Source organism: Thunnus albacares, chromosome 14 (genome assembly GCF_914725855.1).
Source record: "Thunnus albacares chromosome 14, fThuAlb1.1, whole genome shotgun sequence".
In the NCBI taxonomy this organism is placed as follows: domain Eukaryota; kingdom Metazoa; phylum Chordata; class Actinopteri; order Scombriformes; family Scombridae; genus Thunnus; species Thunnus albacares.
This window is the reverse complement of record NC_058119.1, coordinates 23,334,556-23,362,487: the sequence shown is the minus strand read 5'-3', so window position 1 is coordinate 23,362,487 and position 27,932 is coordinate 23,334,556. Positions and strand designations below refer to the sequence as shown.

At 41.1% G+C, this 27,932-nt stretch overlaps 1 protein-coding gene across 1 annotated transcript; it reads right to left on the bottom strand.

Annotated features, from left to right (window-relative positions):
• Positions 1-125: 125 nt before the first annotated feature.
• LOC122997606 (calcineurin subunit B type 1) lies at positions 126-27,634 on the bottom strand. The gene is made up of 6 exons (XM_044373867.1): positions 27,321-27,634; positions 16,623-16,662; positions 6,045-6,221; positions 4,688-4,747; positions 4,075-4,259; positions 126-1,696 (listed from the first exon to the last, which is right to left on the bottom strand). The coding sequence occupies exons 1-6, from the start codon at positions 27,321-27,323 to the stop codon at positions 1,649-1,651; spliced, it is 513 nt and encodes a 170-aa protein (XP_044229802.1). The 5' UTR covers positions 27,324-27,634; the 3' UTR covers positions 126-1,648.
• Between the last annotated feature and the right edge of the window lie 298 nt (positions 27,635-27,932).

The following is a 27,932-nucleotide window of genomic DNA, read 5'->3' as shown; positions in this document are numbered from 1 at the left end:
TTTCTCCCTGTTGGTTTCAGTGGGTGGGAGGGGGGAGAAAATGAGGTTTATTGTGACAGAGAAAAAAAAAAAAAGAAGAAGTGGGAGAAGAAGCCAACTTTTTGAAATGTACACGTTTTTAAAAAAAAAAAAAAAAAAAACCTACAATATACAGCCTATCCCATTGCACACTGATCATGCCAACGCGTTAAGATTTTAAGTGTTCCTGTTGCACTAAAGAAGACTCTGACCCGTCCTGCGCTGTGCTGAGTAAGGTAAATATCCAGAAGGGCTCATTTTAAAAGCAGACACGAAGCTGCCTCCTCTTGCTGTTAAAGATGATGAGCACACATTCATTACCTAATATACACATATTGGTTTAAAAAAAAAAAAAAAAAACGCTGCCTGCAGATAAATCTCTTAAATTGCTATAAACTAGCACAAACAGTGTATATTCTCAACATTATTCACTCTCAAAACTATCACTGTGTTCTCAGTTCTTAGCCAAGTTCATCAATCGTCTCCTCTTATAACATAAAAGAAAAAAAAAAAAAAAATCTTAAAATTCTCTAGAGTTCATTTGTCAGTGTGAGTGCAGAGATATTCTTTGCATTGGAGATTGTCTTACGGATGCACACTGTTAAAACGCAAAATGCTTCACCAAGAGTAAACCATATATAAGCCTGCAGCCACAAATTCTTTTTTTTTGGGAAGACATTTTCTTGGCATTAATTAATCTACCTATAATATCATGACAGGATTCTCTCCAACAATATAAACATGTTTTTTTTTTTTAAAGTATAAATAAAACTAGCAACCGTATTACAAAAAAAAAAAAACAAAAACAGGAAAAACATGAATTGCTTTTCCGAAGAGTGAGAGCGGAAGCATTACTGGTCTAATCCAAACTGCTCGTGTGTAAAAGCTTAAAGCAGAGGACAAAAAGTCAGAAAAATCTCAAGTTTAGTTTTTGGATCTCGCGTGACTCGCAGTCGGAAGTGTCACAGGCCAGTTTGTCCGGCGTGAATGAAAGCGGTGATAATAGGTAATAACTTGGACTGGTTTCTGGATATGTTCTGGTTGGCACTTCATACCCTACTTTCCTAGTTGTACTTGTAAGTCAAAGTGTTAATATACTATACACTTCCTCTCACCAGACAACCGTAGATATACTTGTTTTTTTTTTTTCTTCTTTATAAAAGACAAGAACAAAAAAATAAATATCAAAAATAACAATTAACAAAAAAAAAAAAAAAAGAAAAAGGATGAAATATGAACAAGCCAACCAGCCTCTTCACTGCGCCCCCCCCCCTTTTTCCCTCCACTTTCTCCCCCCTCATCCAAAAATCAGATGCTCTTGCAAATGACAAATCGATGTCCTTCAGTCTGTTAAAGTGCTACGACCGGGTTATTGAGAGGATTTACAGTTCAATAACACTTCAGAGTTGGCTTGGCGAGGCCTGTGGTTTGTGAAAGAAAAAGTGGCTTCACAGAGAGAGAGAGAGAGAGAGAGAGAGAGAGAGAGATTAAGAGAAAGAGAGAGAGAGAGAATACTTCCATTGAGTTACACAGAGAGCGTTTTGCCGGACGTCTTGAGCAGATCTTCAGAGATGGTGGAGAAAGCGAGTGTCGAGGAGGAAGGGGGGAGATTCAGCGAGCGGAGGAGCGCTCACACGTCCACCACCATCTTTTTGTGTATATCGAGACCGCCGACCACCTGGCGGATAGAGAGAGAGAGAGAGGGAGAGGCGTTAATGCATTCATTAATTCGAAAGCTGTTACAGGCAGGGGTGGTAAATGTGAAAGTTGAGACGTGTGGTTTCCAGTTAATGACAAAGACCTTAGTCGCAGAAAACATTTTGACATGTTGCAGCAGGAAAACACAGATGTAAATAATGAACGGTGGCGCGGATAGAACGGAGACACACGTATAGCAACACCTGTGCTTTTCCTGCTATGACTAGCTAAAATGCAAACAACCACCTCCACCAACATATAAAAGCACAAGAGTGCATTTACGCTCCGCTTTCATGTGCTCATTTTATTAAAACTTAAAAGTTTTATATGCTTCAAAGTGCAGCACTTCAATACAAAACTCCAGTAGGGCTGCAACTAAGGCTTATTTTCATCATTGATAATGCCTACAATTTAACAACTGATCTTTTAGACTGTAAAATGTGAGAAAATAGTGTAAAATTCCCCCAACAGTCATCTATGGTTAAGTCTTCATATTGCTTATTTTGTCACACGGTAAATGTTTGACATTTTCCTTCATAAATGACTAAATTCACTGATTATCAAAATTGTCCATTAAAGGCAATTTAGTATCGCACTTACATTAAGTAAAGAAACGGGGACTCATGAGTGACACATTAAACAAAGAATGAATAAAATCGAAGCAGCAGAGGCAGATATATCCAGAACTACCAGATCATACACTTCTCATAATGCAACCCAGTAGAGTCTTTCATCAGGCTCCTGGGTCGGATGTCAATATTCAGATAATGTACCCAGATACAGATCACATGTTAATTCCAGGCGTAACTGGGGCCTTATTCTCAGCTCCTGGCCAGGTTTATGTCACGTCATCCAGCCTCTGCTCTGCATTAAATAACAAGTGAGCTGAACTTGAAGTGTAAAAATCTGTGGAGTGCCCCTTTAATCTGCAAACCGTTTCAACAGTACACAACAGTTGTTTTTTTTTTTGATAGAATCTATTTTTACATCCGTAGTCTTATTTTTACACCTTCCTTGTTACAGTTCCCGTCACCGCACAGTTCTCAGATGGAGAAAACTATAAACCAGACTGCAATCATGTCACACAGTCTCTCCTTTGAAGCTTAAAGTGTTTGATTGGTGCAGCTTTGTTAAAAACGGGATCTTTATATCCTCCTGCATCGTCCTGAAAATACACTCCCGCGAGAGCCTTTTTAGTTCAAAGCTCCGGAGGTACAGCCGTCAAAACGTGGCCTCTTGTGTCTGTCAGAGTTAGAACCGCTGCCTTTCATTTCAGAAAATGTCTCCAAGCAAAGCGGCTCCCACAAGAGACGAGATACGTAGATGATAGTTTTCAACAAGGGAACGCTACTTGTGTTGAAAGAGACTTTGATCTTAAATTAGATAATTAAGGCTGTGTAGCTTTATCTAAATTGTGAGGCCGCTATTTGAATCGGCATGGCAGGAATGCAGTCACATGTTGGCAAAATCTCGGTTCTCTGTCTTGAGTTGGATTGACACCCGGTGACAGGTGTGTTTTATATGAGAAATGTGTGTTTTCTTTGACTGTGACCAAGGCTTTAAAGAACAGTTTCAGGGACCTTATGTTTTCTCGACCTTATTCTGTCATTGTAGAGATTAAATCCAGGATCAACAAATTCTATGAGCACAATTGTAACTATACTGGACTGACGTGACTCCCCATCAGCCTGGTTATTGACAGGACTGCATCACCTCGACGAAGCCCGACGAATGTGGATCAAAAATTTTTCTCAGGCCAGCAGAGTCCACAACCATTTGACGTATTTTGGCGACATCAGATGTTTAATCCTCTCAGTCAGATGGATGATTTATCAGCGTTTTGAAACAGTATTTCTAAGAGTATTTCTCTTGACAACAGAAATACCTTCCTGGTTGTGAAGCTTTTTGCTCCTCTGAGTTATAAGAATCATGTAGAAGCGCTTCTTCTCGCTACAAATATACGCTTATTTTACAGTTGTACTCATTGTTACATTAGCTTTACTTTAGCTAGATGCCCTACATATAGAATAAATGTAATTTCTCTTATTTGTAGGAATTTGTTGCTTAGGTCAATATCCCTGTAGTATAATACAGCTAAAGTGCTATCTCAGTATTTTTAGTATCCCCTATCATGTGTAGCGAGAACTCACCAGCTCATGTTCACACAGCCCTCGACACCGCGCTTCAACAGGAAGCGTGAAACTGAAACCCGGTGCTGTTGAGCTAAAGCAAAAAGCTGTTGTGTTTCCAGAGTTTTTTAGGCCCTTTGACATTTGCCTTCACCACAACGGGCTGCATCAGCAGAAACGTCACAAAACCTCCCCACAAAAACAACCCCAGGGGGGGACTTCGACTTACTGCACAGAACTCTTCAAAGGATATCCTGCCGTCTCCGTCCTTGTCTGCGTTGATAATGGTCTTGTCCACGATCTGCTGGAGCTGCGTGTCCTTCAGGTTGTTGCCTACCATCATCTTCAGCACCTGGAAGAGCTCGCCGTTGGAGATGTAGCCATCCTTGTCCATGTCGTAGATCCTGAAAGCGACTGTGGCGTGAGGGGAAGAGGCAGACATGAATGTAAATCAGTTATGCATCGACAACAACTTTGAGACAGTAACATTTTAAAGACTCACTTCCATACAGTCTTTAACAATTTAGCCAATTTAGCAACTTTCTTCCACTCTCTGTTGTTTTGAGAGCTGCTGACTGACTTCACGCTTGGTTCTAGTGACAGAACAGCCCTTTCTTAGCCAAAAAATACATTTAATACAGTGGTCAACATTTACTGTTTCTTGTTGCAGCAGTAGGATGAGGTGAGACAAACAAAACAGAGGAGACACAGGAGACAAAGCCCTGGTGGCTTTTACTCTCAAAGCAGCAAAACAAGCAGTTATGTTTAGCGCTCTGAACCACTGGGGCCACCTCCAGCCACATGTGGTTTTAACAGGGTAGGTTTTTAGCAGCTTTACTTACACCGAAGCTTCTGCTCCTTGTCTCCCTTGACGCTGAACTGCGAGACTCCCTCGATGAACTCTGGGATATGAGAGGAGAACAACAGTCAGTGGTGATCAGGCTTCCAACACAATCACCAATGCAATGTGACCAGCATCAACGTCTTGATGTTATGGTTTGTGTTCTTTGTGGTATACTGTGTGTAATGATAATGATAGTGTTTGATACACTACGAATAAGTGTATTTAAGTCTTTTTTTCCCAAACTTAACCAGTTTTTATTTACTTCTATGACACCAATTAACATTTTTCATTGCCTTCCAAGACTTAGGAATTCTGGCTATGTATATTGAATTCCCTATTTTCCATTTAGGGAAGCACTTCTACTGTAATGAAAAGTTGAGAGACTGCTGGGGGGCAAAGTCCCAAGACATCGAGATCTGATTATTTTCAATCACGCATTGTGGTTAAACTTGCAAGATAGTTATGTATTTATAAAGTTGGAGAACAATGAGTCTGTTTAGTAACACCTATCAGTTAGGGTGAGAGGTAATTCCCCTTCATGTATTCAGTGCAGAAAACTGATTTTTTTTTTCAACACTGAAATCCTTGAAGATCACTTACATCCAGGACAAATTGGTTTCATGATGGAAAACTTTAGTTTCCAGATTATTTTGCATGAATGAAATTGTGCAAAGATTATAAAAACCCTGCTATTAATCAGCTTTATTACAGAAAATGAGCTCTGAATCACACTAAATCCTAATGGAACATGATACAGTTGCTTAATTTTCAATAAATTAAAAAAAAACATAAGACCTACGTAGTGCATATGAGAACAGCACAGAAGCGAGAACGCAATGTCAACATGAACTTTTAAACAAGTTCTTGTGATGGCTGATCCTAGTTTTGTTTTGATGCATTACAATGCTTTCATGGTGCTGATTTACATATTGGTGAAATATGAACACTCATATTGGCTGAACTGGTTTCGCTACATGTTTCCTCCTCTGTTGTCGATCTTTTGGGGGATCTCTAGTAGAAGGTCATTCCTGCTTGTTGGCTCAGGGGGTGTAAACAATCTCAATGTGGCTTTTGTCTCAACTCAACTCAAAAGTTTCTGTGACGCCGTTCTTTACTATTATTCATATAACAATTCATCAACTTCTAAATTGCTGCACTCCTGATAAACTGCACTCACTGACGATTTCAAGCATGCACTAAGCTTGGTTTATGCTTGCAAGGAGTGACAAGATTAGAGTTCAGATGGCAAATATCACCTTAATTAACTATGTATAGATATATTTGTGATTAAATTTGGGATAGCAGTCAACTTGCTGTACCTGTTCTTCCGCCCACCAGCAGAGTTTATCGCCTACCTTTAAAGTCCACCTCTCCGTTCCCGTCCGTGTCGAATATGTCGATAACCCTTTGCACCAGCGGGTTCTGTTGTAGCTCCGGCAGCGACATGAACTCCTCCACGCTGAGCGAGCCGGAGTTATCTAGGTCGAGTTTCTTAAACCTCTTCCCTAGCCTCTTAATCTCATCAGCATCGACTGGACAACAGAAAAAAAGGAAGAGAGAGAGAGAGACAGAGAAGATCTGGATGAGACTCAGTTGACATTCTTATCCTTCTCCTAGATCATCAGAATTACAAGAGAACAGATTGTTAAGTGTGCAGGGGTCAGATGCATGGTGACCGGAAAGCCCCCCTAAAATCAAAGCAGCAATCATTTAATTGATTAGTTGTTTGGTCTATGAAATGTCAGAAAATTATGAAAATATTACAGATTCCCAAAACCCCAATAACATCCTCAAAACTCTTCTTTTGTCCCAACTAATAGTCCACAACCAAAGATATTCAGTTTACTGTCATACAAGACTAAAGAAACCAGGAAATATTCACTTTTAAGAGGCTGGAATCAGAGATTTTGGATTTTCTCTTCAAAAAAATGACTCAAAGCGATCAAAATAGTTGACGATTAACTTTCAGTTGAACCATTAATCGACTAATCGCTGCGACTCTAGAAGTCATACCAGGACAAGAGGAAGGAAAAAAAAGCACAAGGAAAGAGTTAAAAGTGACAGAGAAAAATGAGCCACAGTGCACTGTGTTCACCTGCAGCAACAGCCTCCCGACACGGATATTTACATACACCGAGCCTGTAGATATGCAAGCTATAATATAAATAATCCTTGCTAACACCTGCATGAACTGTTGTCATAAAATTTTATTATCCACCAGTTGCAACTAGGTCAAGGACACTACTTCCGGCCTGCACAGGACTGAGTTTACTGCTTCAAAAGGCAGACCCACAGTAACCACGGTACACTTTGTTCTGCTCTTCTGTGAACTGACAAGGGTGCAACTATTGAGAAAGCTTCGATTGTTAATGTTGCGAATGTTACAAAACCATCAACGAGGAGAGCCTGGGCACTGTTCTGACAATACTGCAATGAACCTCAAATAAGACAAAAAAGAAGAAATAGGAGCTGAGGGGAAAAGGCTGGAGGTATTAGCAGACGGACAGACAGACTATTAGATTTTGCAAACTTACAGCTTTTGTTGTTTATTGGTGCTTTTTTATCAGAGAGGGCCTGGATCTGTTGTTCCCCTGCCATCCTGGCCGGAGTATTTAACAATGGCAAGGAGTAATCCAGAAGCAATAATAAAGCCACTTGTTAATTACTATATAAGCTCATCCACACACGGTCACATGATCCCATTGGCCAACCACAAACTACTACACTGCCTGCTTTAAGCTGGGGTCCTAAATGACTTGGGCTATCTATTAATCTTAACACATAGTTAACAGAGGGAAGGAGGGACAATAAAAAAAGGCATGACAGATTTATGAGGCTACACATTCAGTTCATTCCAGTTCTGATCAGGTTTACTGACCCCCTCCACCCCCCAAGGACATCAGGTAAATGAAAAGATAAGACTGAAAGGTTGAATTATGATGTAAACTATAATGGCACTACAGCCCCTGAGTGGAAAAAAGAAGCTTAGAATGAATAAATGAGCATATGCTTCCACAGAAGGCACAAAGACTCACTGACTGATTCATAGTGTCCAGATCACAACTTGGTGGAAGTCTGTGTGTGATTTTGGGTTTATGTGTTAGACAGTGCTCTCAGTATTATCAGAAAACAGTATTAACAAAATACCAAATGAGGGAATATCTTTTGGAAGAGCGGTGGCTCATCCCTCCAGTAGAGTTCAGAGACTTTGAAGAATCTTTCCCGAGGAGCACTGAAGCTGTTCTGGCAGCTGATGGTGGACAGACACCAAACAACACTTAATATTTGCTTTTCCTTTAATTTATCATCCAATCTGTACCTGCAGTGCAGAAAAACTAATGTGAGAGTTATATTAGGGGTGATAAAATCAAGTGAACATATGTGCAGATATGGATTAAGCACATTGGATCTCTGTTTTGCAACAAGACAAACAAGTTTGTTGCTTCAAGTTGAAGCAACAGGATGCTAATTCATTGTCCTGTTATATGTATGTATATATTTTAAATGATGTAGAGAGAGAGAAAGAGAGAGTGAGAGATGGGTGTGGGTTGTATGGGTTTCAATGTTCGGACATGCTGTGCTCCATCAGCTTGATGACTAATCAGAGTGTGGTGGAGGAGTAAGGGAGGAATGAGAGAGTGAGAAAGACAAAGCCAGAGATTGAGAAAGAAAGTTGGGATGGAAACAACCACGATACAGAGCAATATAACCTGTACAGTCTGCTGGAGTCCACTGTCCAACCAACTATCAATATGCATCTACACCAACACTCCCATGAGTTTATTGTTCCTGACGCATAAACCAGTTATGATGTAACGCTTCCCTAATAAACAGTTTGAGTTTTTTGTTCTTTCAATGTCTAATAGTGAAGCAGACTGAAAGCCCCTTCATAACAAAGTGAGTTTTATTTGCTCAAAGGTGCACAAAAATCTATATCCAGTGAAGGACACCTCTAGTATAAAGAACGACTTTACAATGAGACCTGGAAATATGATGTTAAGTCAAATTGTAGCATTTTCTGCTGTTATGAAATCATAAAATACTGACAAAATTCAACTTTGAGATTCAAATCCACTGTGAGCTGTGGATTGATAACCAGCACCTCTATATTGTATCTCATTTCCATTACTTCTAAATTTACTTCTAATAAGGGATTGCTGGTTTCTCTCTTTGTTTTCATGTTCCTGCCAACTCCTGATACACAATCTGATATATGCCACAGGGCTTCTGTGTCCACTAGGTGCGAGTTATCAGAGCCGAACACCCGGCTGTCCTGTGACACAAAACACTTCCTTATCAGCAGCCTCCTGTTTCCTGTTCCCAGCAGATGACACCAGCCGGGCTCATAACGCTCGAGCCTGTGTGAGGGATATCAATGCTACAGATAATCTCCCGCACGTAGAACCCCGTTTAAATCAAAGCCATATTTATATGTAAGCTAGCGGCACAGGTAGATCATTTGATTTTGTGGTTCAGGGTTGAGCTTCTTATGGACAATCCTCCTGTAGGAATCCCACATTTAGTAGGTACGAAACCAGTGCACTCTCCTTCTTTGTTGGTCAATAACTTGATACTGTAATTTAAAAAAAAAAAAAAAAAGCACTTGTGAACAAAAAGAACAGGATGTGATTTTTTTTTTTGGTTTTCAAAATGAGGAGATAACTCAGGTACTACAGAAAAGGAGATTTTTAACCACTCTGGTTCTGTATAGATCAAAAGGTTCCCAATAAAGACTCCCTTTGTAGTTGAAAACATAATTTCACTCTCAACCATGCCAAATATACACCCATCACATTGTAAGGGTCTTAAGTTAGAACAGCTGATGTTAATGTTAATCTTTCAAACCGGCTCCCTGTCACAGTGCAAGTCCCTTTTGTTGCTACACAGTTTTAGGTCAGTGGGATAAGCTGGAGCACAGATGAAAAAAAAAAAAAAACACTCTGACATTTACAACACGTTACAAACTTTTGTGCAGTTGCAGAGCAGGGGAACATCTGAACACTGTGCCCAGATCTGCTCTTGCTGTGTCTGGAGCTGCTCCAAGTGAGTAGGTACATGTATTATTCATGCTAGCAAGGACAATAGCTTTCTCACAGTCGGTCTCAAACCAACAAATCCCACGTCTGACAGCATCACCGACCGACGTGGCTCCCAGCTGAGCCAAATAAAAAAAAAAAACTCTTGACTCAGATTGTGGATGTAGTAGTTTTACAACAGTGGGGAGTTTAACAGACTTATCCGGCGTATGGGGTTTTCTGTTAGCGGTGGAGAGGTAGAGAGTCTGGAATCGTGTCGTGGCTAAAGGTTTATGGCTCCAATTAAAACAGCTTCCATGAAAAAACATGCAATGGCATTCTCTGATTTAACTATCATTAATCTCTTATGCAAACTCTTCCCAGTGTGTGCAGTAAAATAAGCTTTAATTCCTAGATCACCAGCTTCACAAGCACTGACCGCCACACTCTTTTGACGGCAGCCAAAATCTCAAAACGTGGTGTGCCAGAACAGGTATCGAAGACCTGTCCAACAAATGAGCTGGTAGTGAGTTCTGGGTTGCTTACGAGAGGGGGAAAAAAAAGTGTCACTGTATTTAGAAAACAGCTGCGTTCATGAATTGACTATGCTTGATGGTCACAGATATGACAGCCAGGGAGAAAAACACAAACACAAACAAAAAGAACTGACTGAAGGGATTGAGATCACATGAAATATTAAAGATTGTAAAATTTCCTGCCTGGTTTGTCTCTTTCCTATCTTTCTTGTTTCTACACTGTACATGATGTTAGGTATGGATTCGGTAGTGAACTTCTAAAATAGGCGGGATAAAACCTGCGAAAACGGGGACCCTGTTCTTGAGGATCACTACTAGCCTCCTCTGTGACCTCTGCTTGCAGAGGAGTCGACATGCGTTTTTTAACCCGAGCGTCGGGCCGTAGCCTGCGCGTTTGAGCCTCTGGCAGCAGAGAGAGCTGCGATGATGATGTGGGTGATATTGCAAACTGACACTCAAATGCACACCTCCATCCCATGTTTTTATTGAATGAATAATGAAGGTACAGTAGTGCTGCAGGCTTTATATGACAGTGGAGTTGGCTGCATCACCCTAAAACCTATAATGACATTCTGTGGACTAGATTTTTTTTTAAATACAGTACAGCCTTGAATATTTTTACATGGTACAGCTAGAGAAAAAGGTGGAATTCTTATTAAAATACATAAATATGTGTGTTTTATTACAAATGTTTGGTTTAAATCAAATAATATACACCCAGTGATGCATGTTTCATTTAAGGGGACACTATCTGATATCAAATCAAATGTTTCTATGCGATAGAAATGGTTTTCTGAGAGGCTCCTCACACCGCTATGCTAATGAGCAGCTCTGAGGGAGACCCGGTGTAACTGTGAGATGATTATGATAATCTCATACTCCACTGCATAGCACAACACACACACACACACACACACACTTTCATAAACGCTGTATGCACCCTCAACTGTGTTACTAGGCAACTGGAACCTGTTAGCCCCCCAAAGTAGCCCACACACACACATACACACATAAAGGAGGAACATTTAAACAATTGTTCATGAGGTGTATGCATGAAAACACATGCATATGTAGATGTCATCAGTCTTTGAGTGCATGCAGGAGGTTCACACACACACTCTCTCTCTCTCTCTCTCTCTCTCTCTCACACACACACACACACACACACACACACACACACCAATCATTTAATGCAATGGTTGGCCAAATGGCTCTCCTTCTGGCCTCCTGTACTGTGTTTGTAATCGTGTGTGTGTGTCGAGTACTGAACTTAAATTCTTAGACTGAGCATTACTGCATATTATAAGCAATCTGGAAATGTTCAATATGTGTTTACAACGATGTCATCGGGATGCATATGGAGTTGATGAAACAATGAAACGACTCTGATTCTTGTTGAACTAAAGCGAGGACGGCAAAACATTTGATCAAGTTTAATATCAACATAAGAGCTGCAACTAATGACTGTTTTCATTACCCACTAATCTCCTAATTACTTTCTTCATGAATCAGTTAATTGTTTGTTCTATAAAACAACTGAAGACAATAAAAAATGTCTGCTACAGTTTCCTAAAATCCAAGGTGACATCTTCAAATTGCCTGGTTTTCTAGAACATCAGTCCAAAACCCAAAGATATACAATTTACTATCACATACGACTAAGAAAATCCTCATGACAGGCTGGAACTGGGGAATATTTGTCATTTTTGCTTTAACATTTATCCAAACGATTAATCGATTATCAAATTAGTTAATAGTTGCATTGTTTTTCTGTCGATCGATTAATCAACTAACTGTTGCAGCTCTAATCGAGATCAATACCTTTTACATGTTATAACTGGTTTTACTTTTCATTTTACTTATCACTGATCTCCTGCTAAATGTTCTGCTGCACACTGGGACATCAGCTGTACCATAGCTAAGAGTCAGCTAGCTCGAGCTAACCATTAAACAGCTGTGTGAACAGAAAATCTGCTAAGTGCAACTGGCTTTTGGCTTTTTCCTCCCCGTTTTTGTTTGATTATAAAAAATTAAAAAAAAACACAATGTTCCCAAAATGTCATTATTGAATGTGTCCTCTTAAGCATGCTCAGCCCTCTAACAGCTCACCCTGCACATTAATATGAGACATGTGACTGCATTAACGCAGCGCAACCTGAACAGAAACGAGCAGGGGAGGGAGCGCTGCATATAGCTCCCCAAACACACGAGATAAGGTGTGAGGGTGGGCAAACACGAGAAGGTTACATGCACGGCACAATCATTTCAAGAGTTTGACACATGACACTGTGCCAATTAGCATAATGGGGTTGTGCTGAGCCAATGAGTGTTGAGTGAACATATATCGGAGGACAACAACAGCGCATCACAGATAGATGCGAGATGACAAAAAAAAAAAAAAAGCCAGAGATTAAAATCATGAAAGAGGAAACCCACGAATCAGTTTGTGGCTCAGCATGAGAAAACTGCTGCATAACAGTTTTTTTGTGGCTCTAGAGGAGCTTTATTAAGTATGAGAAAATAAGCTTGATTGACGCCATGGAAGGTAGCTTAGCTTGAGCGCGGACACAGCATTTTTTTAACAGAAAGACTGAAACAAACTAGGGACGTTTGAGAGTCGAGAGTTTGACGGAGAAAGTGTTTAATGAAGAGAGTATCAGATTGGATCATGGGGAATGTAGGAGCTTGACTCATTAAGGGCTAAAGGTTGGGAAATCTCAGCCTCTGCTGGTTCTATTCTGAATATTTTTTTGTAGATTTTGTGTCTTGCAAGTCCCCCAACTTGATGGAAATGCAATACTAAATCTGTCTTAATTAGCTGGTAACATATGAAAACATGACACCATGTTTTAATATTGTTGTAATATTTGTGCTTTTCCTCACCCTCAATGATCAAACACCAAATGCTGTTTTACAGTATTTCATATTTTCAAGGATGACATTAATTCAGAAGAGGAAGTACGACAGTGCACTCTAAACTCAAACACAAAAATGCACACGTGTGCTACAGAGAGGAGCACTGTGCATTAGGCTGATTGTTCTGGCTGCTCTGATAACGTACAGCTCGCCTGCATGGACCGAAACGCAGGACGAAGCAGGGCAGCACACCCATAGTGCATATTTATAGCAGTGCCGTCATCAGAAAACCCCCAACTCACCCCACCACCCCCACCACCACCAGCGGCTCGGGCTCCCGCCCTCAGGGAAACCCCTAGCAACAAGGAACTCCAGCAAGCTGCCCGCCGTTTATTTTGGGCGGCTGCAGACAGGCCTGCAATGGTTTCAGGCTCTCTGTTGCTTTGCTCTGTGAGAGCATGATGTGGTGAGGGGGTTGTTTGTGTGTGTGTGTGTGTGTGTGTGTGTGCGCATGTGGGGTGAACAGAGTGGCGGAACAGAGTGGGCGCGTGCATGCACTTTAGCAAAGTGTATAGTGCATATGGGGCGTGTTCCTGCGTGGTTTGTGTGTCTAATTATGCACGCTCTCACAAGTAGGCCATTAAATTTTGCCTCATCTAAGCTCGCCTAAGCCGGCAGCAGTGAGACGCTGCACTGACGGGAGGATTCAGGCCTTTCGAAAATCCATCCTCCAGTGTAGAACAATGCCCTTATTTCATGATCTTTATTATAAGGGCAATTCTTAGAGACAAACCCGTTGCTCTTCTCTAAATCAATAAACAGAGTTAAGAATCGTCTGGCAGCAGGTACAGGTGAGTGGACGTTTGCTGGTTTGCTCGTCTCATTAAGGGGGCGGTAAGGTTGAGGTGAATCTATGGGACCAGCAGGCCAGAGCTAGTTTCTTCACAGCCAATGCCTGTCTGTCCAAACACTTGATGAGCTGAACAGCTGCTCTGCTGGTGGAGGGAGTGAGACAGAGGGAGAAAGCCAAAGAGAGACCAAGAGAGAGAGAGAGAGAGAGAGAGAGAGACGAAAAAATTTAAAAGAGAGGACGTTCGATAGAGGCTTTCAAATTGAAATTAATCCAGTATATTCCAGAAAGAAACAGTCACAATTGCAAGTTAATATTGAAATGCTAATATGCATGTATTTAGTATACTTGTTCCACCTTCAGTCTAATCATGTCTCAGTCTGTCTAAGGATTTAGTGACTAATTAGATATTATTGAAACAATTTTTGTCTTTATCTAGTTCTAGCTTCTAGCTCTGTTTTTGCTACTTAATCAATATGCAGGGAAAAAGAAAGCAGGAAAGAGGAAAGTAAAAGAGAAGAGAGAAGGAGAGACAGACGAACAGACTGCGGTCAATAAGGGAGGGGCAGAAAGTGAGAAACTGAGAGAAGCTGTAAATATCCCAGACTGAATGCAAAGGTCCTTGATAGGTTCAGTTCAGGGTCATGCATCATCCAAATCCACCTCCCCTCGCCATGGTGGCATAATCCTGGGGGAGGAATGCCTGGAAGGCCTGGCAGGCCAAGGTCCTGCCCCCCCCCCCCCCCCATGATGTTACAGTAGTACAATCTAAGTATGGACGCGCCACACTGTGTCCACGGCTCTGCTCACTCTAACAAGGTGTGTCATTTTCAATATAATTGTGTGCGTCTTGATCGGGATATTTTGCAACACAACACAAAAGGTGATCTTTAACGCACAATATGTCATTTTCTGACGCTATGGGGTCTCTTGATCAAAACAATAACAAAACACTGAATAAAAGTAGCATCACGTTAGAAATCTCTGATGCTGTTCGGCAGACAGGGGAAGTCCAGAGAGGCTTCTGCTGACGTTTGCTCAGCTTGTTTCTGTGATAACTTAAGATCCAGACGTCTGATGACTAAAATCAATTCATCAAGTCAATTCATGACAGCTTCTAAGCAGAAGAACCACAACGCTGATCAGCATCTTGTGTGTGTGTGTATACTCTTTAGTATGATGCCATTGACAGGTGACCAAATGAAACAGACTGTTACCTTGATTAAAATTATGGGTTTGAAAATTGTTGGAAACTTTTGGGATAATGTAAGTACACAACTCAACAAACTATACAACGTAGGTCTAGTTGATTTTGTCAGTTAAATGTGGAAAGTTACATTGTCCTTTAAAATGACACATTATGCTTAAAAGTTTAAGCCTGTAAAAACTAAATCCTCTTTCATTATACAGACACTCAAGGTTCAGTAGTGTGAAATGTTTTTAGAGCAATTAATCTGTACCATTTAAGTTTATTTTATTTATATAGCACTTGAAAAGCAAACAGGCGTATGTATACACATACATATATACATATAAATGAAAGTAAAAGTAGATTTTTTTTTACTTCCCACACTGTCTAATGTTTCCTTCTGCACTATTAAATGAAGTTTATGGATCATAATCTGCCTTAATATTTCACATAAACAGTATTTTACTGCGTTTCTGCCTCATACAACAGCTTCTTAACTGTGGAACCAAACATTTCAACTTCACAGCCCTGATGTCGAAATAATTATTAACATGTGCTTCTGATTCAGAGACATGAGGAGGTCAATCTAAACAGCGACACAGTCCCTGAAGTAAACCTTCACTACAGAGGGACCTGTCGCAGTCTCAGTGCTCGTTAGACACACGCAGCAGAGGACCCATTTTTTGCCTGGCTCTTAACAACCTCGCGGTATAAAAACGTGCCGTTTGCACCAGAGCAAGCCGGTGAGAAAAATCAGTGTCTCCGAGGACTTTTCAACAACAGATAGACAGAGACATTGTGTTGATGTATCGCCAGGTAGGGAAGGTGAAGGAGGCAGACAAAGAAGAAATGTGAGTCATTTCCTCGGCTCTCCTCCTCCTCCTCCTCCTCCTCCTCTGGAGAGATCAGGGGCTCAAACGATGTCTGCTGGGCAGACATCTTGTAAACACGACCAACAACACAATCAGAGAGTTCAAAATGACATCTTCCTGATTCCAGAAACACAATAAAACTGAACATAGCACTCTCTAAGGATGGAGGACAGGGCTGGCTGATTGATCTGGAGATTCAATTGAGAAAATAACCAAATGATAATGTCCGTTTTTGGCTTATATGGGGAATTAAATAACAGTATCAATCACACTGATTAATAAAAATCCCATAATCTGAACAAAAGCAGTCCTGCTCATTGATTTGCAACATCATAAAAATAATACAATTTAGAAAAACTTCACATTTGACACAGCAACTGTTCTGTATTCAATGTGTTTATCTGTTTTTCAGGCCGTCATCTTCTCCATAAATTGATCACAGGACAAAATGCACCAGGATCTACATCGCTCACCATCTCTGCTAAACTATTTTCTGGGGAAAGACCCCGCAATTGATGAACTACACCAGATAAAAATTCCAAAAAAAAAGTCTCATTATTTGAACAAAAATCGAGCCTTGAGCAACCGCAGCAAGCAAACATTCAAAATACTTACAATGTGAGCACATCTCCAGGGGGTAACTGGCTTCATTTCCCTGAAGAGAGAAGAGAGAGAGAGATAGGTGTTAGTTGTTTGTTGTTACTGTTTATTACAAGAAAACTATTACGAGCTACGTGTTGCTGGAAACACTTCTGAGATTGCAGATATGATATCACTCCAGACACCTTTTGAAATATTGCATTTGCTTATTGAAATGTTGCATTTGAGTGCGTATCATTACTTAAGTGGACACAGGAAATGATGTCTTAGTTTTGTCAATATGAACACCCATGAACAAGAAGACTCACTATGCATCTGGGTTGGCTGTTCGGTTAAGAATGGAGCATTTTGAAGCCAATCGATATTTGATGATTAAAAATTGCTACAGCATAAACAAGATTTTTTATACCATTTCCTATGGAGCAAGCGGTTATTTCCTCGTTGGTCAAACAAACAATGGCACCTATTAGGAAAGCCAACAGACAATAGGCCCTAGTGATCTGTGGTGAGCACTGGATTCATTTCCATACCACACAGTTTCTCAACAACAGGAATAACACAGACAATAGAGCATTCAGCCGTGTTCTGTACTTGGACATTTAAAGATGTAATAATGTTTGTGGAAATGGACTATTGACCTCTAGAAGAAGAACCACCGGAAACCAAGAACTCATATGGATTTGTTTTCTCACATTTATTTTAAATCACAAGAGTACGAGCCCCAGAGTCTACACTGTTCAATAAAAGTGATGGATTGTAACTTCAAATAGTACCACATGTATTAATGTTGAATATTGTGCATTCCTGCATGAAGTCATGGTCTTCTGATTATCTTGGTGTCACTGGTGTGGCCAGCATGTGCGAGGACATTACAGTGTTGGTGGTGTTGACATATGGCTTCCCTGCCTTTTAAAAGCTAAACATCCTCATTGTCTACAAACGTGGATGTGAATTCCTCAGATAGCCTGCATGCAAACGCGTCCTTTAACAATTCATCTCACATGTCAGGACCGATCTGTTGTGTGGTATATGGTTTAGTTGTGTGCAGCGAGATAAGCATTTTCCTCCATTGTGTGTTGACAGCTGTTACTGATGACAGAACAAATCTATAAACAAACGATATTTCAAATGTCATATCTGCAATATTAAAACATTATTTACATGAGTAAAACTAAAATATGCTTGCTATCCACTCTTCATTTTGCAGATTTCAACTTATTTTTACTTCTTCAGTTCAGGTAAAACCAGCAGTTTCAATACAGTCTCTCGAAAGAGAAAGGTGCTCTCTTTAAATAAAGCTTTTAAAAAATATTGTACGATAGGCTATTATACCAGCGTTTACTGAGACCGGAGGTTAAATCGTCTGTTCATCCGAGCAAGCAAAGTGCACTTCCTTCCACTTTGAGCAAAAGTTGCTGTGAACATTTCAAAATGATGTTTCCCTCAAACCCCTTGAGGCTGTTTCCTATTTACATGTGCAGCCTCTTTAAAGTCACGCATCATGCACGGCATCAAATCTCCCAGCGTAGTGCAAAGGCTCTTTAAATGAACCATGCTATCCAAAAACACTGCATTGTGTGTGTGTGTGTATGTGTGTGTTTGTGTGTGTTTGTGGCATTGGCTCATGTCCAGCAGTCACATCCGCATCCCATCCCATCCCATCCAACACTGCAGTGTCCACCACCAAGCTTCACTGCTGGCAGATAAGGCTGAACGCTCGCCTGGGAGTCAGTGAGGACTCCCTGTTGCAGAGAGGTGGGGGTGAAAGGATTGAGGGGTGGGGTGGGGTGGGGGGGATCCTATAGCTGAGTGAGAGAGACGCTCCGGGCCAGCAAGCAATTGACCACAATTGTCCTGCAAAAAGACTGTGCTTAGCAAACTGGACACACTAACTGGCAGCTTAGTTTAAACAACCAGTCTAGAAATGGACTATATAGTGTCCAGGATAGCAGCTACTGACCGCAGCTTCAGTCTTATATGATAATACAACTAGAAGATGCCAAAGCCAGAAATTGTATATACAGTGCCTTTAAAGACACAGTAGTAAGTCATTTTAGTCAGCAGTAGTCTATCCACTACCTCAAAGGTTTGAGCTATGGGTGCATCCGAACCTAGAATGCTTTAAGTTGTGTATTCAAAAAGTGGAAGTCTAGTTTGGGGCAAAAAAAAACATGGCATTTGAACTGATGTTGTACCAGATAACTGCACTGAGTTATAAAAATGTAACATAACGAGGTAAAGAAAAGCCTAAAATGTTGACGGAAAGCAGAACTGAGGTCACACCGCAAGCTGCAGATACAGAGCTGCGGTGATTCGTACATTAATTGATTAGCCAATTGACAGAAAGTTTATCACCAACTATTTTTATAATCAAATAATCGTTTTGAGTCATTTTTTAATAAAAAAAAAAAAAAGTCCAAATTATCTGATTCCATCTTCTTAAATGTGAATATTTTCTGGTTTATTTAGTCTTCTATGGACATATGAGGGAATCACCTCGGGCTTTAGGAAACAGTGATGGACATTTCTTATGATCTTCAGACATTTTACAGACCAAACTAATGGAGAAAGTGATCAACAGATTGCTTGCTAGTTTGCCACTGTGGTTCAGACCAAAGAAAACTGTAAAAGTAAGTACACCTAAAGAATATCAGTAAGGCATTATGACAGATAAGGAGTATCCTCGCGGTGGAACACAAATAGACTGTACACACTTAACAGGCTGGAAGAAGCAAGTGCCAGTTATGTCATCTAATGGCTTATCGCTGTGCTGCTGTACAACAGCAGACTTACCTCAGAAGAGTTGGGGTATTTTAAGAGCAGTGAGGAGAAAAAGGTGACACAGGATCAGCCAGGAGAGCGACTTAGCATTTGACACTGTGATCACAGCACGAGCGGCTGACTCTGCTCTCCTGACAGAGGTTGACTTATACATGGTTTTCCTGTATGGAACAACAAGTTGAGAGTGGCTGAGCACTGCCAGTTTAAGGGATTGAATTCCCGTGTAGCTCAATGTGTAGCGCATGACTCCACCATTACTGGGGTTGGGTGTCCCATTGCCTGTGTGGCTCAGTGGGTAATAGTGACAATGTGATACTTTATTGATCCCTGTAGGGAAAAGTCCTTTTGTTTGCTCCCTTACACAGAGCAGCACTGCAAGAGCTGTAGAGATACAGTGACTTGCTAAAGGAAACTTCAGCAAAATTTTAGATTTAATACCTTGAACCAGCGTCCTCTAGTTCAAGGACGTGCTCCCGATGCACCTTCACCCTGCTACGGGAGACTTGTTGTTGTTCACACTTTCATTTTGGTTCTCTTGTGCAGGACTGCACGCTGCAACTAACCATTATCAGATCGAAACCAGAAATTATTCACATTTAAGAAGCTGGAACCAGAGAATTCCATCATTTTTTGTTAAAAAAAAACACTAAAAATGATTAGTTGATTATCAGAATAGTTGGCGATTCATTTTCTTTTGATTGACTGATCGTTTCAGCTCTACATTAGTCCAGACTGTGCCTCAACTTTAGCTGACATAAAGGGTATAAGTTGCATAAAAGGAAACAAGGAGTCCTGTATATGAAATAGTTACCATGATCAGAAGACAAATTGGGAAAATTAGTTTAGTTTCACAAGTGTCAAAGCTGCATCACAAATGAACTCTGCAAGAAATAACCTTGAGTTAGACCTTCAATCCTGGTGCAGTTCTCCAAAAACTGTTAAAAGAGTGAATGTAAGTGTTTTCCCCAGCAAACAACCCAGTGTTACTAGATCATTTTGCCAATGATGGCTTTACACGGCCAGTTACTGAAGATTCATTACTGTAGTGTGGTGACTGCAATATGAAATATCTATCGAAAAGCAAATAATCAGTTGTAAAGTCATCAGACGGGATGAAGCCGATTCAAGTACCAAAACACGTCAATGTCCCCAAAGCTTTGCATCTATTATAAGACAATGTTACTGCAGGGTGGACAGGTGAATAAAATGGGAGTTGGGCATACTTTAAACTGCATGCCTGACGTCCACTGTCAGTTGAGTGCTAGCTGTAGGGTCCCTGGAGGTAAAGAGACTTACAGCAAAGCAGATTTGGTGTTGAGGATTACAGGTTTACTAACCTAAGGCCTGCCTTAGGTCGCTTGTTCGGCTAACAAAGGGTCAGGAGTAACGCTGGTTATGTCTTCTGTAACAAACCACTTCATGCGGTTCCTGTCGTGCTGCCTTTTTAGATGCTAATGGGGCACATCGGATGGGATGATTATAAAAAGATAATACAGGAAAAGAAAGAGATGCGCGGAGTGAAAAAAGCATCCAGCGTGCAGAGAGAAACAGAAGCAGAAAGAGAAAGAGAGAGAGACTTGTGTTGGCTCATCAATAATGCATGCTTCATTCAGAATCAATTAGGCCTTAGCACACAAAACACGTTTTGCATAATGAAGAGTCTGGCATCGTCGCTGGTTCAGCAGCAACACTACGGCCGACCCAAAAACCCGGCTAATTATAGACCTGCAGAACCCAGTCATAACATGAAAGACTGGGGAGCACAGTAGTGGAGCTGGAGGACTTTTCTGAGGCATCTTTGGCAGGACATAAAAAGATACTCTACTCTCATTTAACAATAAGCCAAATCAAAACAAAAGCAAATTAACATGTGTTTAGTCATTTCATCATAACTTAATCGCCATATTTAAATAAAAAGTTTCTATCTTCACCTCTTTCCATATTCTGTCCCTCAAAAACAGCATTTTTTTTTTTTGGAATAACTTATGTTTTCGCAACTGTGCACACAAAATAAATCTGTCTTAAAGTCACAGCCAACACATTACGTAGTCAGTCATTGCTGATATGATTCCACCCTTAACTAAAAGCTGGCTGTAAAAGCTGAGATTTCTCATATGGCCTTTATTTATCTGAGTTAGGTTTGCTGAGCACGAACGCTCCAGTTCAACAACACCCTTCTCCTCTCTCACACAGTTACACACTTAAAACACCTGGAGGCTGCCTTATCTGCAGTTTGGGGGGGGGGGGGGGGGGGGGGGGGTAGTTTAGCGCCTCAGTCAAGGGCACAGCGGTGGCATGAGACAGGAGGAAGCACTTCTCTTTCGCTTTCCTGTCCAAGTGTGGACATCGAACAGAGTTTACTTATAAGCTATTGCACAATTGCACAGTTCACTCTCACATATAAATTAAGATTCATGCTTTATCTTTCAATGTTAGAATTAAGCAATCTGATTGAAACGTCCAAATCTGAGCTCAAAATACTGCAAATGATGTAGACATTTAATACACTGTGGCTCGCTCGTAGTGCTGTCAGAACATGCTGGAATAGAGGAATGACTTGCATAAATCCTAAAAGTTAAACGCTGCAGTGCCCGCACCAGGCCAAGTAGCATAATGTTATGAAATGCAAGAATAGAGCAGTGGCATGCATGTTTCCTGAATCCCATCAATGGTGCCTGAGATATTGTGCATAACACCACGATGGATGGATGGATGGATGGACTGATCCATAGTCCCTCCCTCGATCCATCATGAAACCTCAGCCTCAAAAATCTGCATCACACCTGAGTGTACACGGTATGTGTGTTAATCTTGCACGGTATGCAAGAGCCTGTTCTCCTTGAACTATGCGTTGATGCATACTACTGCACTGTTTGTTTCAACATAGTGTGATAGTATACATGTCAAATCTCTATGTTTATCATACTTGATGATTAAAGTAACTGAGAGCTCAATACATCTGCTGAATATAACAACCAAGAGCACCAAGACACTGCTGCTGTTGTCTTATGACAGTATGTGGTGGTAAATCAATGCTCCTCTAAACACTTGTTGCCTAACTTTGAATAAGAAGCACATTAAAGGCCTCCTCTGCCTCATTAAGCTGCTCACTGGGTTGCTGATACTTTCTGTATAGAACAAGACAGTCAGATCATGTTCAAAAAGCTGCTGGATGCTGGAGCTGTTTAAGTTATTATTTAAACAAAAATACATTTTTTGTTTCCAGCTTATGAAATGTCAGCGTTTGCTGGACAAAAAAAAAACAACAATGTGAAGATGTCTTCAGCAAAAATGACTACGAGGCCATTGAAAAGCAAAGGATTCTGGTGTATGTGTATGTACACAAGGAATCAATTAAAATGGTCATTTTAAACACAATCTGTGTCTTGTGTTTGGCGTGTTTGAGTTACTTTTTCCACACAATGTGTATTACTGACACACACAAAAAAAGCTTTACTTATAAGACTGCCCTCCTCCACACAAATGTGTCGAGCCTGCCATATAGCCGAGCTTTATGATAAACAAACCGAACCCTCTAGAGTCACAGCAGAGTGCAGAGCTGCGCTGTGCTTTCAGACTGGTCTTTAAATAGAGTTCACCCTAGGGCCCTGTGATTTCTGCGTTGTGGAAAACACGGACGGAATCAAGGAAATTTGATAATAAAGAAATGGAACCAACTGTAAAACGCAGAACATTGTGGAATTTGCCAATAATGTGGATGCAATTTATAAATATCAGGGTTTTCCCTGCTATTACAAGCCAAATGAATAGAAGAAAACTATGCTGAGAGTCTCTACTGAGTTTTTCGTGTCATTTATGGTCGCGCTGCTTCTGCTTCTGTGGCGGGGGCTCAACTCCACCACACTCACGCACACTCAAGAGTAGCCAGCAGAGAGGCTGTGATGGAGACAGTGATCCAGATGAAGTGAAAGATACAGTTTTATATCGAGTCGACAACAACTACGATCATTACTGAAAGTGCAATAAAACCTTCGCAAGTAAAAAGCCGTTAAGAGCAATTTATCAAAACACCTGTTCGACATGCATAAACGTGTAGAAAAGTGATATTTTCAACCGCTTTGTCTGTAGCGAATGATGGTGAAAATGCTAATAGGAAAGCTGTCTGTATGTAGCCTGACAGTTTAGCTTAGATTGCCACTAATCTTAAAATACGTCAAATTCTTGTAAACTTAGCTAATGGCTGAGAAGGCCTCTGTTATTCCTCACAGTATCATCTCTGAAATTATCTGTGTGTGTGTGTGTGTGTGTGTGTGTGTGTGTGTGTGTGTGTGTGTGTGAGTGAAGGATCTGCACCAGATTTAAGAGTCAAGTGCAAATATGAAAATAATTACCAAAATCTCAGCTGTCTGAGGGAACTCTGGCAGGACTAATCCTCTCAGACATTTCTATCCCTGACTTTGGCTTACCTACAGAGGCTTTTGAAGGCCTTATAATGCTGTGTTAACTAACAATGCCAAAATCTTCTTATGCATTAAACCTGCTGATTTTTTTGGCCACTTGCCGTTATGAACATTGACATAAGATCGTCTTTTAAGTTGATATGGCTAACTTGTTAGCAAACGAGCAACCTTACAATTGATTTAGACTCATGTTTCTGGCCACTGGGTGAATGTAAATGCTAAATGCTACACCACCAGCTAGTGGATAATTGTGTCTGTTTGCTGTTTGGTGCTGAGCAGGTAACGTACAGTGGTATTTTAGGGTTTTTTCTCTGCAAACAGCTGCCTGCTGCGACTGAAAACGACGCTGTGAGAGTGAAACAAAACAGTAAATTTGTGGGTCAGACAGCTAAACAATGAGCTGAAACTTGCTTTAAAGCTCCTTAAAGTCAAAGAGGAGCTGCAGAGTCAGATGATGATAATAATGAACTTAAATGGTCAGTTGACATAGACAGTATAACTTAATACACCACAAACCACTACGTGCACCAGCTAAACTAAATGCTAAACTTTTTTTCAACCGATTTTCATGAAATTCTTAAATAAAAATCTCCGTTTACTGCCTGGAAATGGGTGAGTATTTGGTGGTTACTTCATGATAGGCATTGTGGTTCAGCAAAATAATCTTCCCACAAGCCACAGTCATCACTTCAACCACCGACAGCCAATTGCATCAATTGCTTCATAGTCTAATGCTATGGATCTCTGCGAGTGAGTTGTTTAATGTAGTGTAAGACACTTTGAATTAAGCCCTGTGTTATGTTTCCAATGTTACTACTGAGAGTGTGCAGACTGTGCATTTCGAAGTTAATTATATGCGGCACATTTGAGGTATTGAATGCTGACGAGACAGAAAGAGAGAGGCACGTATTTTTGGTGATTTAAATGAGCCAAGAAAATGTCAATCAGACACAGAGTCAGCAAATTACCAATAAGTGATGTATTTATCCTCCTGCCAAACCCCAGGAAGTGTGGGTGAAAAAAAAACCCTCCAACCAGCATTTTAAACACCCGCCTTTCACCTTTTCAACCCTCTCAGACTGCATCATGTTACTTCTTCCTAATACATTTGATCGGTCATGTTGCATGTATACATCCTGGCTGACCTTTCCAACTTCTAAGCACTAGTAAACAGTCTCTCATGCATTGTATACCCTTGATATGGCATTTCGATGTCTGACATACCAGACAAGACATATGTTTACTGACAAAACCGGCTAGAGTTTGGCCTGTGCTGGTGACTGCTGGCTCCAGTCCGAGCCGAGGACTGCAGAGATGTAACGGCCAGTGAGGAGAATAAATCCAGATTGAGTGGGCTGGTTGGAAGTGCAGTGTGGATCACGTAGTGTTGATCATCACTTCTGCTGGTGGTTCGCTGTGGCTTTTATCTCTTTTACATTAGCTACGGCTCCATCCTTATGTGGGTGGCGCTTGATTGCTAGGCAGCATATGGTCCCCTTAGCATCAGATCATTCCACTACATGCTTAAGCAAATGTGTGTCCCTGCCCACATCCTCCCCCCCACCCCCCCCTCCCCTCCCCTGCAGATGAGAAGAATACATTTTGACAGGCGATAGATTGGCACACTGTCTGCAGGGCGTGCATGCCCTGAGTTTCCACCCTCTGGCAGAAGGTTGAGGCTGCTGCAAGGTAAATGTAAAAAGGTGAGGATGTCTTTTTAGCTTAACAGTCTCTGGTTACTGTGTTTATCACATGAAAGTTAAGAAGCCACTGTTGCTGTACTGCTCTTAATTCTTAGCCTTTGTGTGTGGATTCGATGTTTCTTTGTATTTACAGCTGTATTTGTTATGCACCTGGTAACATGCAGAATATAACATAAAGGACAGTAACCTTGAATCAAAATGCATGAGCTCTTGACAGTGATGCAGCAGTTAATGAATCAGAGGCCTGGAGCTTTGCAGAACTAATCTTTCCACATCAGTTAATGTTCAAGATTTGAGATGTGATTTTACTAAGTAAACGTGCTTCTTAGAACAGGTTCTTGATAAGCTCAGCCTCTATGAGCTGGAATCAATCTTAATGATGTCAATTCAAAGTACACATTGAGATTTTCTGAAAAAACATTGACATTTGTTGACATTTATGTTCACAGCCCAACCAATAACAGCTGTTGGAGGTCAATACAAGTATTGATGTTTGAGAGGTTTAAAAAAATCCAATTCCAATTGAAGATCCCTTCATTTTGGCTCAAACATCTTTGACATTTCTTGTTAATTATCAGCCAACCTACAGTAAACACTCATACTGCTATATCTACAATAACCTAATCTAGATCTAGTTTGCATACTAACATAGATCACTGACTCATGTCAATATTGACCGATATTCAAATAAACTAGTAAATAGCAAGTCTGAGCAACCAATATATAAAAGCCTGTCCTGACCAACCAGTATATAAACCTGACAAACAAACTGGAACAAAGAGTATAAAATGCCACTCTTCCTGTCAAGCCTGGACATATTCTACATGGGGGGGATGAGTGGTGAACAAATGGCTGCTACTGCCAATTTCATGTTATTGGTACTATAATAATAACTCATCTGAAACTGCATGTGAGGAGGTGTGAGAATCTACGGTTTTGTAGGTATGAGACTATAGTGAAAAGGGAGGGGTGGGCAGGGGGGTCAAATCCTGTATATAGATCCTACAATTCCTGACTACACCCCTGTCATTGGTTATTGATGTCCAGTCTACTCCTATTGGTCACTACATGGATGCCTATAACGGTTACTAGGCAACTCACATTCACTTATTTATATTTTTTTTTTTACATACATACTGTATATGACACACTGTATTAATGCTACACTGACCAACTCATGAGGGGGCCTGCTGTGGCAGCTTCCTATAGAAGTGCTGTAAATGGATACAAATGTAGCCAACGGCCTTTTTTTTTTTTTTTTTTTTTATTAAAGCTCATGTGTTCACAACATGAAACTATGTTGCAACTATCAACACAGCGCCATGCTACCTTGAAAACATACTGACATAAATTTCTTCACGGGTTTAGTACGGAGCAAATTTTTTTGAGTGCAAACTTGAAGCGTACGTTACATTTTTCCTGTATGGTGTGTAAACTGTGCCACACTCACTCGCCGACCTGGGCCTAATAAGCGTGTATTTTTGTCACGAAAACTAATTTGCACAGGCCCCGATGCTAATAAGAGTTGTAGGCTATGCTCGAGAAGGGATAAGAAATATCTGGGCCATAGGCTTTAGGCTACTGTCAGCCCCGGGGTATTGCACAGAGAGCGCGACAAGGAGGCAAAAGTGGGTGAGAAAAGCGTTTCCTCCTCACCAGGGCTCTGTGTTGTCGACAGTTAACTCCAAGCAAAGCACTCGCCGCGACAAACAACCTGTCAAACGCCACATTATTCGACACATTAAAGCGCAGGCCTGCCCACTGGTGTGTTTACCAGTTGTCGGAGGGTGAAAATAAGAGCTGCTTACCATCTTGCAGGTCGGATGATGAAATCCAGGCGATGTGAACGGAAAGGAGGTGCAACAGGGGGGGAGTCTGTAGGCCGCCGAGCTGAGGCGAGAAATACAACAAAAAAAAAAAACACGGTTGAGGTGCTACTCTGAGGTCTCGTCCTGGCTTTAAACCCAGCTTCAGGCTCTCTTCTCTGGCTCGCGCTCTCTCTCTCTCTCTCTCCCTCTCTCTCGCTCCTTTACCGAGGCTTTCACTGCAGTGGCAAAGGGAGGGAGACCCGCTGGGAGGGGACAGCAAAGCGGGGGAGGAGGCTCGGTTTGACAAGCAGGCGGTGGCGGAGGGGAGGAGAGAAGAGGAGAAAGGGGGGAGGTGCGGCAGTACTGTACATCCGGGAACTCCGGGTTATATTTATTTATTTATATTTTTACCCCCTGAACTGGTTTGTGCTTGTGCTCCCCCTGTTGGCGGTATGACTGCACTGCCTTTTTTTTCATATATATATATGGACTGTCTGTGCACCCTGAAACCTCAATGTACACAACTGGCAGATGGACTTAATTTTATGTAATCCCCATGGCACTAAGTCGGTTCATCAATAGTACAGACTTTCCTCGTGGGCAAGCACTAAA